This window comes from Gallus gallus, chromosome 7 (genome assembly GCF_016699485.2).
Source record: "Gallus gallus isolate bGalGal1 chromosome 7, bGalGal1.mat.broiler.GRCg7b, whole genome shotgun sequence".
Taxonomy (NCBI): domain Eukaryota; kingdom Metazoa; phylum Chordata; class Aves; order Galliformes; family Phasianidae; genus Gallus; species Gallus gallus.
The window spans coordinates 21547785-21563293 of record NC_052538.1 but is presented as its reverse complement, the minus strand read 5'-3'; the positions used below and the strand labels follow the sequence as shown (position 1 = coordinate 21563293).

The window sequence follows — 15509 nt, the reverse complement described above, 5'->3', positions numbered from 1 at the left end:
TAATTTCCAAAAAGCTTTAAGTCTTTTTGCGAAGGCACTTAAGAAGTTAAGCTGTAATGAGGCAGGAGGAAGGTCCTCTCAGGGACAGAACAATAGTTAAAGGTTAAGCTGCAGAAGTTTGCATGAATAGTTGGGTTTCGTGTTGGAGAGTGCAAGTTGCTGTATCACTCTGCATTCATAAGTGATCTTGAGAATTGAATAGTGAGCTGATGAAGCTTCTGGCAATACTAAATTACAGCAGTCAAAACTAGAGCTGGTTGTGAGGAGTTACTAAATGTCTTTTGATGTGTGTATGTGGGTAAAAGAACAGTTTAATTTCAGAGCTGATAAATTCCAAGCAATGTGCGTCAGAAAAAACATACACATTGTGATGAGCTCTAAAGAAGATGCAAACAGATAGTAAGCCACGCTGGGAGTCATCGGGGAGAGTCTCAGCTCAGCTTTCAAGGCTAAATTGAACATTGGATAGTGTTACGGAAATCGTATAAGACAAAATACAGAAGAGTGTGATACCAGTGTGTATGATACTGACTGGTCCGTATTTTGAACGCCATGTGTGTGCTTGTAGACACATGTAGCATCACCAGACGAATTCAGGGAGGGCAGGATCATTATTAGATACTGAATGTGTTGGATCTGTGGACAGAACATCCATTAACCGTTTACTGTTGGAAGGATGTACCAGGATAGAATCATGCCATACGTTCCATATGTGACTGCAGTAGGCATGAGCCCCAAGTCACATTTGGAGTCAAGACCTTGTGCTTGGTGACCTTTGGGATGATCCAGTATGGCTATTCTTAATGATTTGTTTTCAGAAATAATGTGCAGACTAATTCTAGATGTGTGCTATGCTTTTGTCACATAGCCCCTCTGTGAGACTTCTGAAAAGTGAATGAAAGAGGTTAATTTGACCCTAAGTGTATAACGACATCTTGGGAATGACTATGGCTACTTGAGGACTTGCTTTTTCTTCCAGGAAAACAGCACTAACCTTGAAGTGGTGGAGCAGACATACAGGAGGAACCCAATCTTGCGGTACACTCAGCACCCTTTGCACTCCCCTCTGCTCCCGCTGCCATACGGAGACGTTAGTGTCACCTGTAAGTATGTTAACTGTGTGACAATCTCCTCTTATTCTGAGGATCACGGAGGAGACTGAGCACCACAAAATTGGTCTGTTAGCTCCCTCTGTGCATCTCACAGGGTTTGGAGAGAGAGAAGTGCCTTTCTCTTCCTAGAGCGTGTTCTGCATCCACAGGGTTGTGACTGAGGAACACTGATTCTTACAGTACATGGGGGAAGGTATCTGATCTAGATGTACAGCCTGCCTTCCTGAGTTGCACATGGTTCTAGTGTAACGTGCCACTGGCAATGGGATAGTATTTGTAGAGAAACTGATACAGACTGCAAATGAATCTTTTCTTCAAATGCTTTAGGAAAATAGCTAGACTGATAGGCCTTCGGGTAGCCAAAGTGTGACAGTGGCTCTGAGTCATAGCACGAGTATGATGACTTTTTGCATGTGTGTATTGGCATAGAGAGACCTTTATATGCGGGAGGGAGGTGGGAATTTTATTTCTGTTAGGAAACTCTTCCTTTGAGAGACGTGTCAAAGGATGGCGATTGAAGTGTCATTAGTAGAGCTTATGGAGCAAGTCAATAGAAAGAGTAAAACAAGCTGCTGAGACCAACCGGTCACCTATGTAAGGGAACTTAGGAGGGCACTAGGTGAATTGTTAATAGCAACAAGCAATATCTTGCTTAAAATTGCCCTGACACCAGAGGAATGGCATTTATCAAAGGAATGACATATAGAGAATTAATGCCTCTCTTATAAAAGGGCTTCGGGAGAGATCGGGAGAATTTCAGATCAGTAAGTCTGACTGCAAGAATCAACAGAGTCTGTAATAGAGAGCAGCACTAGGGAACGAGGTGATAAGGGCTTTGTAGAAGCAAGTTATACCTCAAAAATGTCTGAGAGCTATTTGAAAGACTTGCCAAGGCTTACTGGTACAGGTTATCCTCTGTTGTGGTGTAACCTAGTGGGCAGATTCCCAGGGCATACTGCAGCAAGCCTTTTAAACTAATGTAATTGCTTGAAGATTATAAGAAATCTTTAGTCAGTTAATTCCATATTTAAATGATTAAAAAATAGGAATAAATGCAGTTTCCTAAAAGAGGATGGTCATTAGAGGGATTTCAGTGCTAGCACTGGTAGTGTTCACATACTCATAACTGAAGTAGAAAAGGGGATGAGCACTGAAGTGACAACGTTTGGTGATGATCCCGGACTGGCATGCTAGAACTGAAAGCTACTGGTGTGCAGGTGACAGATAGAAGAATTTTTACTGCAGAATGACTGGAGTATGGGGTGTTTTTTTCCAGAAATTAATTTCAATCTGGCTATGTAAAGCAATGCATTTAGGGAAGAGCAGTCTGACTCAGAGTGGTGTTGGGTCTGCGTGATCCTGTTCTGCTTAGGGAAGTCAGCACCAATTCACATAGCTTTATGAAACTGTCAGCTCTTATGCTGAGCAGGGAAACAAAGCAGCTAATGCTAGGGTTTGAATGCTTGGAAAAGGAATAAGAAAAGCTTTATGCTGCTATATTGATGTGTCATGCACTTGCCTGTTGAATACAGAATGCATTTTGGCCTTCAGTTACAAAAGTATAGGAGGTATAAAAAAAAAAAACAATGTTCAAAGATTATCAAAGGCACAGAAAGATTTGCTTCCAACAGAGTGATGAAATGGAGGAGGGCTCTTCAACATGGGGGGGGGGAAAAAAAGCTGGAGGAATGTCATGGAGTAGGTGAAAGAGGAGAACTGTTCACTGCCTTTTGGGATACAGGGATCAAATTAAACGACATTAAAAGCACAGAAACAAGGAAAGAAGTGTAATGTCTAAGAACAGATTGGCACTTGGGATCAGTTTATCACTTGTTTTGTGGTGCTTTTTCTTTGAACTGAATTTGATTTCAATATTAATTTCCTTTAAAAACATTATTCTTTTCTGTATGGGGTATTCAGAAATGAATTTGCAGTTGTGACAAGTTAAATATTGGCAAATACTACTTAAAAATGCATTTGCACACACAAAGTAGATGTGTTAATGAATTGTAAGTTCAAGAGATGAGTCAACACAGCTCCTCAGGTTGCTCTTCCATCACAGGCTGTATTGTTGTTGCTCGTCCTACTGCTGGGCCAGTAGGAAGAGGGAGATGCTCACCTCTTGTTGCCTTTGTGATTGTTCCCCAGTGCAACAAGAAAAGGGTTACAGCAGCTTACAGGATGAAGCAGTGAAGATCTTTAACTCTCTTCAGGAGATTGAGACGGTGTCTGACCCCATACCAATTATCCAAGGCATTCTTCAGACCTGCCATGATCTGAAGCCCCTTCGTGATGAAGTGTATTGTCAGCTCATCAAGCAAACGAATCACATGCCACATCCCAACAGCACTGGGAACCTGCACCACTGGCAGCTGATGGCATGTATGAGCTGCACTTTTCTGCCCAGCAGAGGGATCCTTCGCTACCTCAAGTTCCACCTGAGAAGGTGAAAGTCCTTTTCACTTGTGTTGTTTCCTTTCTTTCTGCTTATCTTGAGCTGTCTGTTGTAGCTATGTGTCTCACCCTCCTTGTGTGGTGAAGTGAACCTGTAGGAAGGTGAGGAACATACTTGTATTCATTCAATGAGGTATTATGCAGCACCCATAGGCAAAATAGGCATTCTGGAGTAGCAGATACAGTAAATTGGATTTGCAGTGTTTTTTCATTTTTTGCCAAACTAAGTGCACAATGCTTACAATATTTATTTTTAATCTGCTTTATCCTCCAACTTTTGTGAAATAGATTGTTTACACTTCTTCCCAATTTATGTTCAGCGTCCAATGCTGCTTTCCAAAGCAGTCCGTACTGGGGTAAATGATGAGGAAGGCCTGTAAAGTCTATTTGATTCCTTCCAAGCTAGGAAAAAGTGAGTTGAAATTTGTGCAGATACACAAATAGTTGAACCTCTTGGACACTTCAAAGTTCAAACTGCTTTTTTCATTTGCTCCTGAGAAATCCCACTGAAGTGACTGCAGTGACCAGTGAGAGCAGGTTCCATAACTCCAGCAATTAACTGGGCTTGTCTTCCTGCAGTTGTGTTTAACATTGATGTCTCTACTCCCAGTAGTCCAAGTTATTTGGTAACATTCTTGCTTTCTGTTTCGCTGTGTAATGGCTTATTTTACTTCTTTTTCCAATTAGGGTAAAAGACCTTTTTCCAGGCTCAGAAATAGACAGATATGCACAATTCATCAATGATTCCCTGAAGAGAACAAAGACAAGGGAGTTTGTGCCCTCCCAGGAGGAAATACAGGCTCTTCTCACCCGTGAAGAAATGACCACAACGGTGTACTGCCATGGTGGGGGCTCCTGTAAAATCACCATCAATTCTCATACAAGTGCTGGGGAGGTAATGCATTTGTAGCCTCAACCAGGTCTAAGAACTCCTCTGTGTTTAGGTACTGAGCCTGTTGATGGGACTCCTTTTCTATATTCATCTCCAATTTTTCAGGGTTTAGGAAAAGTATTTTATACTTTCTTTCCTGGGTATCTGAGCTGACCTCTGTCAGAGGTGGACTGAGTAGAGCTGTGTGTATTGGTAGTTCCAATGGCTGAAGTCCAGCTACACCAGCTTCCACCACTCCATCCTGCTCTCACCATTCTATTTCCATTCTGTTCATGACTGCTTGTGGTGATGTTCATCCATCTGCACGGTCATTCCACCAGGAATATAATCTGTCATTTTCTCCCCGAGAAGCTCACTTCTGAAAGTGTGTGCAGTACCTACACTGTAATCTGTATCTCTCTCGATTTTTGCAGGTGGTTGAAAAGCTGATCCGAGGTTTAGCAATGGAGGACAGCCGTAATATGTTCGCTCTCTTTGAACATAATCAGCAGGTGGACCGTGCTGTTGAGAGTCGAGTGATTGTAGCTGACATTTTGGCCAAGTTTGAGAGGTAGAAGAATGTTCTGTAGAATCTTTTCTTTACCTCCCAGTTGGTCATAACCCTGGGTTAAGTGAGAGCACGGTCAGGTAGTTTTAACCAAGGGAGGTCTGGTGTTTCAGGAATTCACTTTGGTGTGAAGTCCCTTTTTGTAAGGTTCAAGTGCTCTTTCTCACTGTGCTGAAAATCACATTCAGATCTGTTTTGGTGACAAAGAAAGCAGTACCTTGGCAGGATAGAATTAGTGTGCCTTGATCAAAGAGTAATGCTTTCCTAGCAGAGTTCAGAGAAGGGCTGATGAAGTCACTGTGCTGTCTTGATCATTCCCCCTCTGTGAAAAGGGAATACTGCCTCCTGGCAGTGAATCTTACATAATGCCTATGCATTTAGAAGTATTGAGGGCTATCACCAGTTCAAAATAGCTTATAAAATCAAGCCCCATCAAAATGAGATTTTCTTCCATGGTAACTTTTGGTATTGTGATTAATTGGGTGGATTAATATGGGCCACACAAACGAACACCATCTGTGAGCTGCTTGTCCAAGGAAATGATATAATGTGAAAGTGTTTAAGCAGTGGAGATGCCAATGCTGCTTGTCAGATGTTTGGAACTGTATGGTCATAGCCATCAGTGGTTGCTTTGCCTATGTAGACATTTCTGAACTGCAAGGAGTAACTGTGTTTGCCCTGCTTGTGAATGTATGCTGTTCTTAGGGACCATCTCAACAATGTAGCTTTCAGTGCTGCTTCCTTTGAAGTTATTGGCTTTGTCTCCTCTGGTTAGAAGGCGCATGAAAATCCGTTTGGATAAATGATTCAGGGTACTCAGCCCAGTGCCCTCTATGAAGATGTTATCAATTAGCTCTGATAACTTTCTCATCAATTTATATCATAATAGCTATATGAGAAGAGATAGCCAAGGTTTAAGTGGGCATAAATGGAGCTCTAATTTCTTACTATGGACTGTGATGCTTGTGGAGGAAGCTGGCAGTGCCATTATCTATCTTATGTTTATTCTAAAGAGAAAAATAAAGTTCCAAATGGTGACAAGACTGGCTGTGAAAAGCATCAAGGTTACGTGGGAAGGGCATCTTGAAAATGGGGAATATTCTGTGCCCTGCCCTCAACTCCTGCATTTATTTAGATCCACTGATCCAATTTGTTGGTCAAGTGTATGTGAATAAGAACTTCAGGTTCTTTTGGATCATAATTTCAATTAACTAAGAGGAGCAAAATGGAAGCCATCAGAGAAGTCTGCTGTGCTGCCCCGAGATTGCCCTGGCACATTGGGTAGTTCTGTATGCTTTCTTCAGAAATCCAGGGGTACTTCTATAGCAAGAGTTGCACTGTGGATGTCCTAGTGCTGTGGTGCTTCAGGTAACAGTTCTGATTTTGTTTTTTCTTTGCCTTTCTATCTTACAGACTTGCTGGCTCTGAGGAAGAAGAGGAGGAAGGACAGTGGCAGCTATATTTTAAACTGTATTGCTTCTTGGATATAGAGAATGTTCCCAGAGACGGAGTGGAATTTGCTTTCATGTTTGAGCAGGTAAGCAAGCAGCGAGAGACTGGTTTCCAAGGGTAGCAGAAGCACATTGGAGTATACAGAAAACTGGGTTATTTTTTGCTTTAGAAGGGGGAATGATGATTTGAACAGAAGAATTTATTATCTTGAATTCTTGTCTGGAGTCTACCAAGCTAGAGAATTTCTCTAGGGAATAGTAGTATTAAAAGGAAGGTCTTCTTGGGTTGGCTCTGTGTTAGAGCAAATGCTATAGGAATCTGTACACAGGCCCAGCTGTGAATAATGTCTTTGCTTTCTAATGAGCCTGGGGGACTTTTTGCTTGTTTGTAGGCTCACGAAAGCCTCATAGATGGTCATTTTCCTGCACCAGAGGACACACTGCAGCGCCTGGCAGCACTCCGGCTGCAGTACCTTCATGGTGATTATTCTAAAATAAGTTGGAGTCTGGATGGAATCTACCCAGTTAACAGACTGAAATCCAAAATACTGCACTCCACAAAGAGCAGTGGCACCAGCAGTCACACTCTGGAGAGGAGACGGACCAGCTTCCTTGAAGGGACCTTGAAACGTGGCTTCAAAACAGGCTCTGTAAAGAAGCAGAAGGTAGAAGAAGAGCAGATGATGGAGATGTGGGTGAAGGAAGAGCTGTCAGCCGCTCGTGCGAGCATAGCCCAGAAATGGACCAAGCTGCAGGGACTCTCTCAGCATCAGGCCATGGTGAAATACATGTCCATTGTAAAGGAGTGGCCAGGTTATGGGTCAACCCTCTTTGACGTTGAGGTGAGAGATGTATAAATGCATTTAACTACTGACAAGGAGAGGGGTCAGCCTGGAAAATAGATACAGCTCTGTGTATGATATTGCTTAGCAGCAGAAGGGAACTTCAGAAAGTCACTATTCTGTCTCAGTAAGCTGAGAGTAAGCTTGTCATACCACATACCCAGCAAGGTGTGATGCAGAGGTCTAGAAAACTGGTGCATCCTGCTTAACTGAGGGAGACAAATTCCAGTTTCAGTTTTGGAAACTTTTTCTGGGCTTAAGCAGGTGGTAGGTAGTGGAGGGAAAGTAAAATGAAGCCATACTGTACCTGACAGCAAAAAATGCAAGCCTCCTCTGCAGTACTGTTACAGAATCCTCTCAAACTGGGTCAGTTTGGCCGCTGGGATTAGCATGCTAGAGTAGGAATCTGCAGCTCCATTTTGTTGTTTTTATGTTGCCTAGAAGGATTGTGTGCCTTTACTGTTTTTGCTGTAAAATAACAAAGTTATCTGTAAAATAACAGGTTTTAAATATGATTAGAAGTGTTAGGTACCACAGTCATTTATTACTCCACTAGTATTTACTCATAGCTGTGTCAATTCTAAATCTTTGTGGCAGGACTATCTGGATGCTTCCTTCTGTAGGCTTTTTTTCCTACTGGGGTAGAGAAATGAAATATCCTGCAGCAACCGAAATAGACTCCTTGAATTCAAGGTGATTGAATCCCCCATTGTACTGATGCAAGACTTCTCTTTCCGCAGTGTAAGGAGGGAGGCTTCCCAAACGATCTTTGGCTGGGAGTCAGCACAGAGAATGTGTCTGTCTACAAACGTGGAGATCCGAAACCGCTGGAGACTTTCCAGTACGAGCACATTGTTTTCTTTGGAGCACCGCAGCCCAACACCTTCAAAATTACAGTGGATGAGAGAGAAATGTTCTTTGAAACATCCCAGGTATGTGAAAGCATTTGTTGTACGTGCGCTTTTACTAGCACTCCAGTAAAGCCCAGACTTCTGAGGACTAGACAAGGCTATATGTGAGATCTCTTGCTGAATGGGTCAGGACAGCCAAGGCAGAGGATGAAGGAAGCTTAAACCTAAAGTGTCATGGTACCTGGTCTTGAGCACAGAAGTAGAAATGATGCTGTGAAAGTGAAGGAGATGGCATGGTCTTCTGGGGCACATGGAATTTCAAATTCTGGGTGCTCAGTTACTTCATTCCCTTTCAGTTTATAAGTTGGGACCTCATGAAATTTCAAAACTAAAACAAGTTTGGCAGCATTACACGTGCTTTTCTTTGAGTTACAAGCTTTCAGAGGTCAGTAAAACAGAGCACAAACTTGTCAAGCAGTAAAAGGTGCTGCTGTAAGATCGCAGTTCTCTTCCCAGCAGAATCTGTTGTATTAACCTCCCATCAGTGCACCTCAGAGGTGATGTCTGTTCATTTACAGCTTGTGCACTAAACAACATGCTAGAGTAACCTAGAGAGGCTTTTCCAAATAGAAAAATCACAATATTCTTAACGTTTATTTGTAAAGAAAATTATATGCCTGTTGTTATCCTCTTTCTTATCCTATCCTGGAGAATGTTTTCATTCTTCAGGTCTTTTTGATATGTAACTGTCACGATCTCGGTTCCTTCCTGCTTATCCTTGCTGTCACGTGCACATTTAATCTTGCATACAAAACTTACGATGCTATAACTTTGGACAAGGGGAAACTTTCTGCAAAGCATCTGATCTGATCAATGTGCTCATCTCGTTGTGTTCCTTCTCTAGGTGGGTGAGATAATAAAGATCATGAAAGCGTACATCAACATGATAGTGAAGAAACGCTGCAGTGTCAAATCAGCCACCAGTGTGGACAGTCGTGCCAGCATCTGGACTAGGTGATAAGAATGGACTGCCAGGAGAGAGAGGCAGATGTTTGATAACTGGTATTTGCAACTTGCCAGCACAAGTGTAGCAAAGATGTTTTCAAGAACTCCACTTGAGTGACTACTGTATTAATGAACTGAAGTGGCATCTGCAGTACCTGGGATTTGCACCTCTGCCCAAAGACATTAAACAGTAACAACTTGTTAAATATTAACAGCCCCAACCTTGTTTTCTCTAGCTTGTCTGATGAACAACGTACCTTTAAAGAAGCAAAGACAGAAGCATCTTCCTTCTGCCTGTCCTCTCTGCTGCTTTCACAACTACCTGTCATACGGGCAGAAACAAAACCACAGCAATCTGGACTACAGGAGGCAGGCTTCAGCTTCCTTAAGAATATTTGATATGCAAGTGTGTGGGATCAGGGGGCCATTGCATGGGCTGCAAGGAGAATATTTGGTTTTTATTTATTTTGTAGGCAACTCTCAAATAAGTCACTCGGGTTTTCTCTTCAGGATCTACTAATGATCTGATCTAGTTGTAAAAAAACAAAAAAGCCTTTTGGCAACTGAAGCCAGACCATCCAGCTAAGAGCTCAAATACTGTGGGAAAAGGCCATTAAACAAACAACTAAAAACATGTAAGGTGATTTGTTACCTTCCGGTGTATGTTCACAGGTACATAGATGTAAAAAATGGCACTTTAAGTAAAAATTCTGAATGCTCCATTGTAGAAGGAAATGCTGAGGACAAGCACTGCTGAAATACCTTGTCAGCTGCCATTCTGGGTGCATCCCACATGGCACCTGCTGCCTAAAAATTAAATCCAGCCTTTTCCCTGGTACAGCTCAGAAGGTGAGATGGATTGAATGGTATTTCCAGCAAATCTGTTCTTCACAAGCTTGGGGTTTTGGGTAGAAGTTGGAGATTGTAGTGCCTGCATTAAGTCCCTTATTTCTCTAGATGGGATTTCAGGCTGACTGAGATCCCAAAATTTAGTGTTAGACCAACTGTTTCCTACTGAGTGAATAGATGCCTAGATAACCTCTTATAGGCAAGGATTTAATTACTCTATACTAGTGTAAGCAGATGCCAAGTCCTTCATTCTCTGCTGAGTTCTAACTTGAACTGCTCCCATCTCTAAGTTCCCATCCTCTCTAGGTCCCTACTCAGCAGCAAGACTTGAAAACAATGTTTAGCTGAAAGATTAGCTGAAAGAACTGCTGCTTAGAGGGTTTAATTGCTACTTGCAATTGGAAGAAGCAAAAATTCTTTCCTCCTCAGTGAAAGATGAAAGCAGGAGACAGAAAACAGCCTTCAATTTCCTAGTGGAGCTGGAAGGTAGTGTGTGATATGGGCCTTAGAATCACAGAACCATTCAGGTTTCAGGTTTGTTTTAAAATCAGATGTTCCTATTTCTGAGAGGGGGGAAAAAAGGGGGGAGGGGGGGCATTTTAAGGCCATCTACTTTCACAGAACAGAAAAGGAGGAGGAGTCAGCATGCACCACCAGCTTTGGTTCCAACTCACCTTGGGCTTCCACCATTTCACTCCAAGTCCCACAGAATGGTGCAGTTCTGGGCCCGATGCTGTACGAAGACAAACCACAGTGCATAATCCTGCTTCTCTCTCCTCCCAAGCCCACTGCAGCATGTGCACACACACCGCCCACTTGCCAGCCTACAAGGACGGCCACCACTGCGTATTGCACTTCCAACGAGAGTTTTGCCTTAAACAGCTTTACTGAAGGACCTTATGGACATCCCCTTTGTATCACGAGGAGCAGACAGACAGGTGGGTCACAGTGAGTGCACGGGCAGGGGCTCTGCACGGTGACTACATGGCTATCCAAACAGCCCTGGTTATCCCTGTCCTAGCTCTGCACTGTTCTGTGTTCTGGCCCTGGGGTTGCTGCAGGCAGCTTGAACCCACTTGGGAATGTAACTCCCATTAGTATTTGTTGGAATTTTGCTCATTTCTATTACGGAATTCCTTCTGCTGTCTTTTTTTTTTTTTTTTTCATTTGTAACTGGCTTTACAAGATGAAAGTTTAATAAATTATTGGATTGCACAGGCTCTATTCACTCAGGCCCCGCGTGAAGCGAAGGCCGTCGCCGCCCACATTGCGCATGCGCGAGGCCGGATCCCTCAGCCGCTCTGAGCAGCGCCGCCATGTTGGGTGTTCCCTCTGGAGCCGCGCGGGGTGCGGGGCTGTGCGGCCGGCAGTGTGGGCTGCGCGATGCGTGCTTACAGCTGCGGCCTCAGCTGCTATTCCACCGCTGCTCTATCGAAAGTCCGCTTCATAATCTCGTCAATAAGAACTTTATGTTTTCGTGATAAAAGTAGGTCACATTCCTTCTGATTACGATCGCCAGCACTCCGTACGCACTGAGCGGCACAGGCAGCAGCAACAGCATCATGAAGGATGCCATTCAAAGCCTTACATTCAGCAACAGAGTATACAGGCGTTCACACATAGTTACACACGAACACACAAGTACCGTGTGTATACATGGTTACACACTGTTAGGGTCACACATGTATACACAAGGTTACACGTTTACACTGTTACACATGTATACACGCTGTTCCATGCTATTACACACACTTGCACACTGTTACACATGCTTGCATGCTGTTACACAGCATTGCACACGGCTGCATGCTATTAAACACTCTTGCACACTGTGGCGCATGCACACTGTTACACATGCTTGCACACTGCTACACACTGTGGCACACGCTTGCATGCTGTGACACATGCTTGCATGCTGTTACACGCCGTTACACGCACTTGCACGCCGTTACACGCTGTTGCACACACTTGCACACCGTTACACGCGCTTCCACACCGTTACACGCCGTTACCCATGCTTGCACGCCGTTACACGCGGTTGTACGCTGTTACACGCACTTGAACGCTGTTAAACGCCGTGACACGCACTTGAATGCCGTTACACGCCGTTACACGCGCTTGAACGCCGTTACACACGCTTGCACGCCGTTACACACGCTTGCATGCCGTTACACGCGCTTGCACGCTGTTACACGCACTTGAACGCTGCTACACGCCGTTACACGCGCTTGCACGCCGTTACACGCGCTTGCACGCCGTTACACACACTTGAACGCCGATACACGTGCTTGCACGCTGTTACACGCACTTGAACGCTGTTACATGCCGTTACACGTGCTTGCACGCCGTTACACGCGCTTGCACGCCGTTACACGCCGTTACACGCACTTGCATGCCGTTACACACGCTTGCACGCCGTTACACGCACTTGAATGCTGTTACACGCCGTTACACGCTGTTACACACACTTGTACACCGTTACACACTGTTACACACGCTTGCACACCGTTACACGCGCTAGCACGCCGTTACACACGCTTGCACGCCGTTACACACATTTGAATGCTGCTACACACCGTTACACGCTGTTACACGCACTTGAACGCTGTTACACGCCGTTACACGCGCTTGAACGCTGTTACACGCCGTTACACACGCTTGCACGCCGTTACATGCACTTGAACGCTGCTACACGCCGTTACACGCGCTTGCACGCCGATACACGCACTTGAACGCTGCTACACACCGTTTCATGTGCTTGCACGCTGTTACACACACTTGCACACCGTTACACGTGCTTGCATGCCGTTACACGCCGTTACACGCGCTTGCACACCGTTACACGCTGTTATACACACTTGCACGCTGTTACACACACTTGCACGCCGTTACACGCGCTTGCACGCCGTTACACGCCGTTACACACACTTGCACACCGTTACACGCGCCTGCACGCCGTTACACGCGCCTGCTCGCCGTTACACGCGGTTACACACTGACACACACTCTTGCACACCGTTACACGCGCTTGAACGCTGTTTCACACACTTGCACACCGTTACACGTGCTTGCACGCCGTTACACGCGCTTGCACGCCGTTACACACACTTGCACACCGTTACACGCTGTTACACACACTTGCACGCCGTTACACGCGCTTGCACGCCGTTACACTCCGTTACACACACTTGCACACCGTTACACGCGCTTGCACGCTGTTACACGCCGTTACACACTGTTACACACACTTGCACACCGTTACACGCGCTTGCATGCCGTTACACGCGCTTGCACGCCGTTACACGCTGTTACACACACTTGCACACCGTTACACGTGCTTGCACGCCGTTACACGCTGTTACACACACTTGCACGCCGTTACAGAGACTTGCACACCGTTACACGCGCTTGAACGCTGTTACACGCCGTTACACACACTTGCACACCGTTACACGCCGTTACACACTGTTACACACACTTGCACACCGTTACACGCGCTTGCACGCCATTACACGCACTTTAACGCTGTTACACGCTGTTACACACACTTGCACACCGTTACACGCCGTTACACGTGCTTGCACGCCATTACACGCTGTTACACACACTTGCACGCCGTTACACGTGCTTGCACGTCGCTACACGCTGTTACACACACTTGCACACCGTTACACGCGCTTGCACGCCGCTACACGCTGTTACACACACTTGCACACCGTTACACGCGCTTGCACGCTGTTACACGTGCTTGCACGCCATTACACGCTGTTACACACACTTGCACACCGTTACACGCGCTTGCACGCCGCTACACGCTGTTACACACACTTGCACACCGTTACACGTGCTTGCATGCCGTTACACGCTGTTGCACACGCTTGCACACCGTTACACACGCTTGAACGCTGTTACACGCTGTTACACGCCGTTACACACACTTGCACACCGTTACACGCGCTTGCACGCCGCTACACACGCTTGAACGCTGTTACACGCCGTTACACGCTGTTACACACACTTGCACACCGTTACACGCACTTGCACGCCGTTACACGCGCTTGAACGCTGCTACACGCCGTTACACGCTGTTACACACACTTGCACACCGTTACACGCACCTGCACGCCGTTACACACGCTTGCACGCCGTTACACGCGCTTGAACGCTGTTACACACACTTGCACGCCGTTACACGCGCTTGCACACCGTTACACGCTGTTATACACACTTGCACGCTGTTACACACACTTGCACGCCGTTACACGCGCTTGCACGCCGTTACACGCCGTTACACACACTTGCACACCGTTACACGCGCCTGCACGCCGTTACACGCGCTTGCACACCGTTACACGCTGTTATACACACTTGCACGCTGTTACACACACTTGCACGCCGTTACACGCGCTTGCACGCCGTTACACGCCGTTACACACACTTGCACACCGTTACACGCGCCTGCACGCCGTTACACGCGCCTGCTCGCCGTTACACGCGGTTACACACTGACACACACTCTTGCACACCGTTACACGCGCTTGAACGCTGTTTCACACACTTGCACACCGTTACACGTGCTTGCACGCCGTTACACGCGCTTGCACGCCGTTACACACACTTGCACACCGTTACACGCTGTTACACACACTTGCACGCCGTTACACGCGCTTGCACGCCGTTACACTCCGTTACACACACTTGCACACCGTTACACGCGCTTGAACGCTGTTACACGCCGTTACACACTGTTACACACACTTGCACACCGTTACACGCGCTTGCACGCCGTTACACGCGCTTGCACGCCGTTACACGCTGTTACACACACTTGCACACCGTTACACGTGCTTGCACGCCGTTACACGCTGTTACACAGACTTGCACGCCGTTACAGAGACTTGCACACCGTTACACGCGCCTGCTCGCCGTTACACGCGCTTGAACGCTGTTACACGCCGTTACACACACTTGCACACCGTTACACGCCGTTACACACTGTTACACACACTTGCACACCGTTACACGCCGTTACACGTGCTTGCACGCCATTACACGCTGTTACACACACTTGCACGCCGTTACACGTGCTTGCACGTCGCTACACGCTGTTACACACACTTGCACACCGTTACACGCGCTTGCACGCCGCTACACGCTGTTACACACACTTGCACACCGTTACACACACTTGCACACCGTTACACGCGCTTGCACGGTGTTACACGCAATTACACACACTTGCACACCGTTACACGCGCTTGCACGCGTGAGCAAGTGTGTGTAACAGTGTGTAGCGGTGTGCAAGTGTGTGTAATTGCGTGTAACACCGTGCAAGCGCGTGTAACGGTGTGCAAGTGTGTGTAACAGCGTGCAAGCGCGTGTAACGGTGTGCAAGCGTGTGTAACAGCATTCAAGTGCATGTAACGGCGTGGAAGCGCGTGTAACGGTGTGCAAGTGTGTGTAACAGCGTTAAAGTGCGTGTAATGGCGTGCAAGCGCGTGTAACG

The 15509-nt window shown here is 46.0% G+C and overlaps 1 protein-coding gene across 3 annotated transcripts in view; it reads left to right on the top strand.

Moving 5' to 3' along the window:
- MYO10L (myosin-X-like) overlaps positions 1-11218 on the top strand; it is a 67161-nt gene extending 55943 nt beyond the window's left edge. For 2 of the 3 annotated variants that reach the window (XM_015289711.4, XM_046944104.1), the window contains exons 34-41: positions 980-1103; positions 3261-3558; positions 4254-4461; positions 4872-5008; positions 6419-6542; positions 6849-7298; positions 8039-8230; positions 9054-11218. In XM_015289711.4, coding sequence (XP_015145197.2) covers positions 980-1103; positions 3261-3558; positions 4254-4461; positions 4872-5008; positions 6419-6542; positions 6849-7298; positions 8039-8230; positions 9054-9167 — 1647 coding nt within the window. In that variant the 3' untranslated portion in view covers positions 9168-11218. The remainder of the gene's footprint in view (positions 1-979; positions 1104-3260; positions 3559-4253; positions 4462-4871; positions 5009-6418; positions 6543-6848; positions 7299-8038; positions 8231-9053) is intronic. The other variant, XR_005861423.2, reaches the window with a different exon arrangement.
- Positions 11219-15509: the final 4291 nt, after the last annotated feature.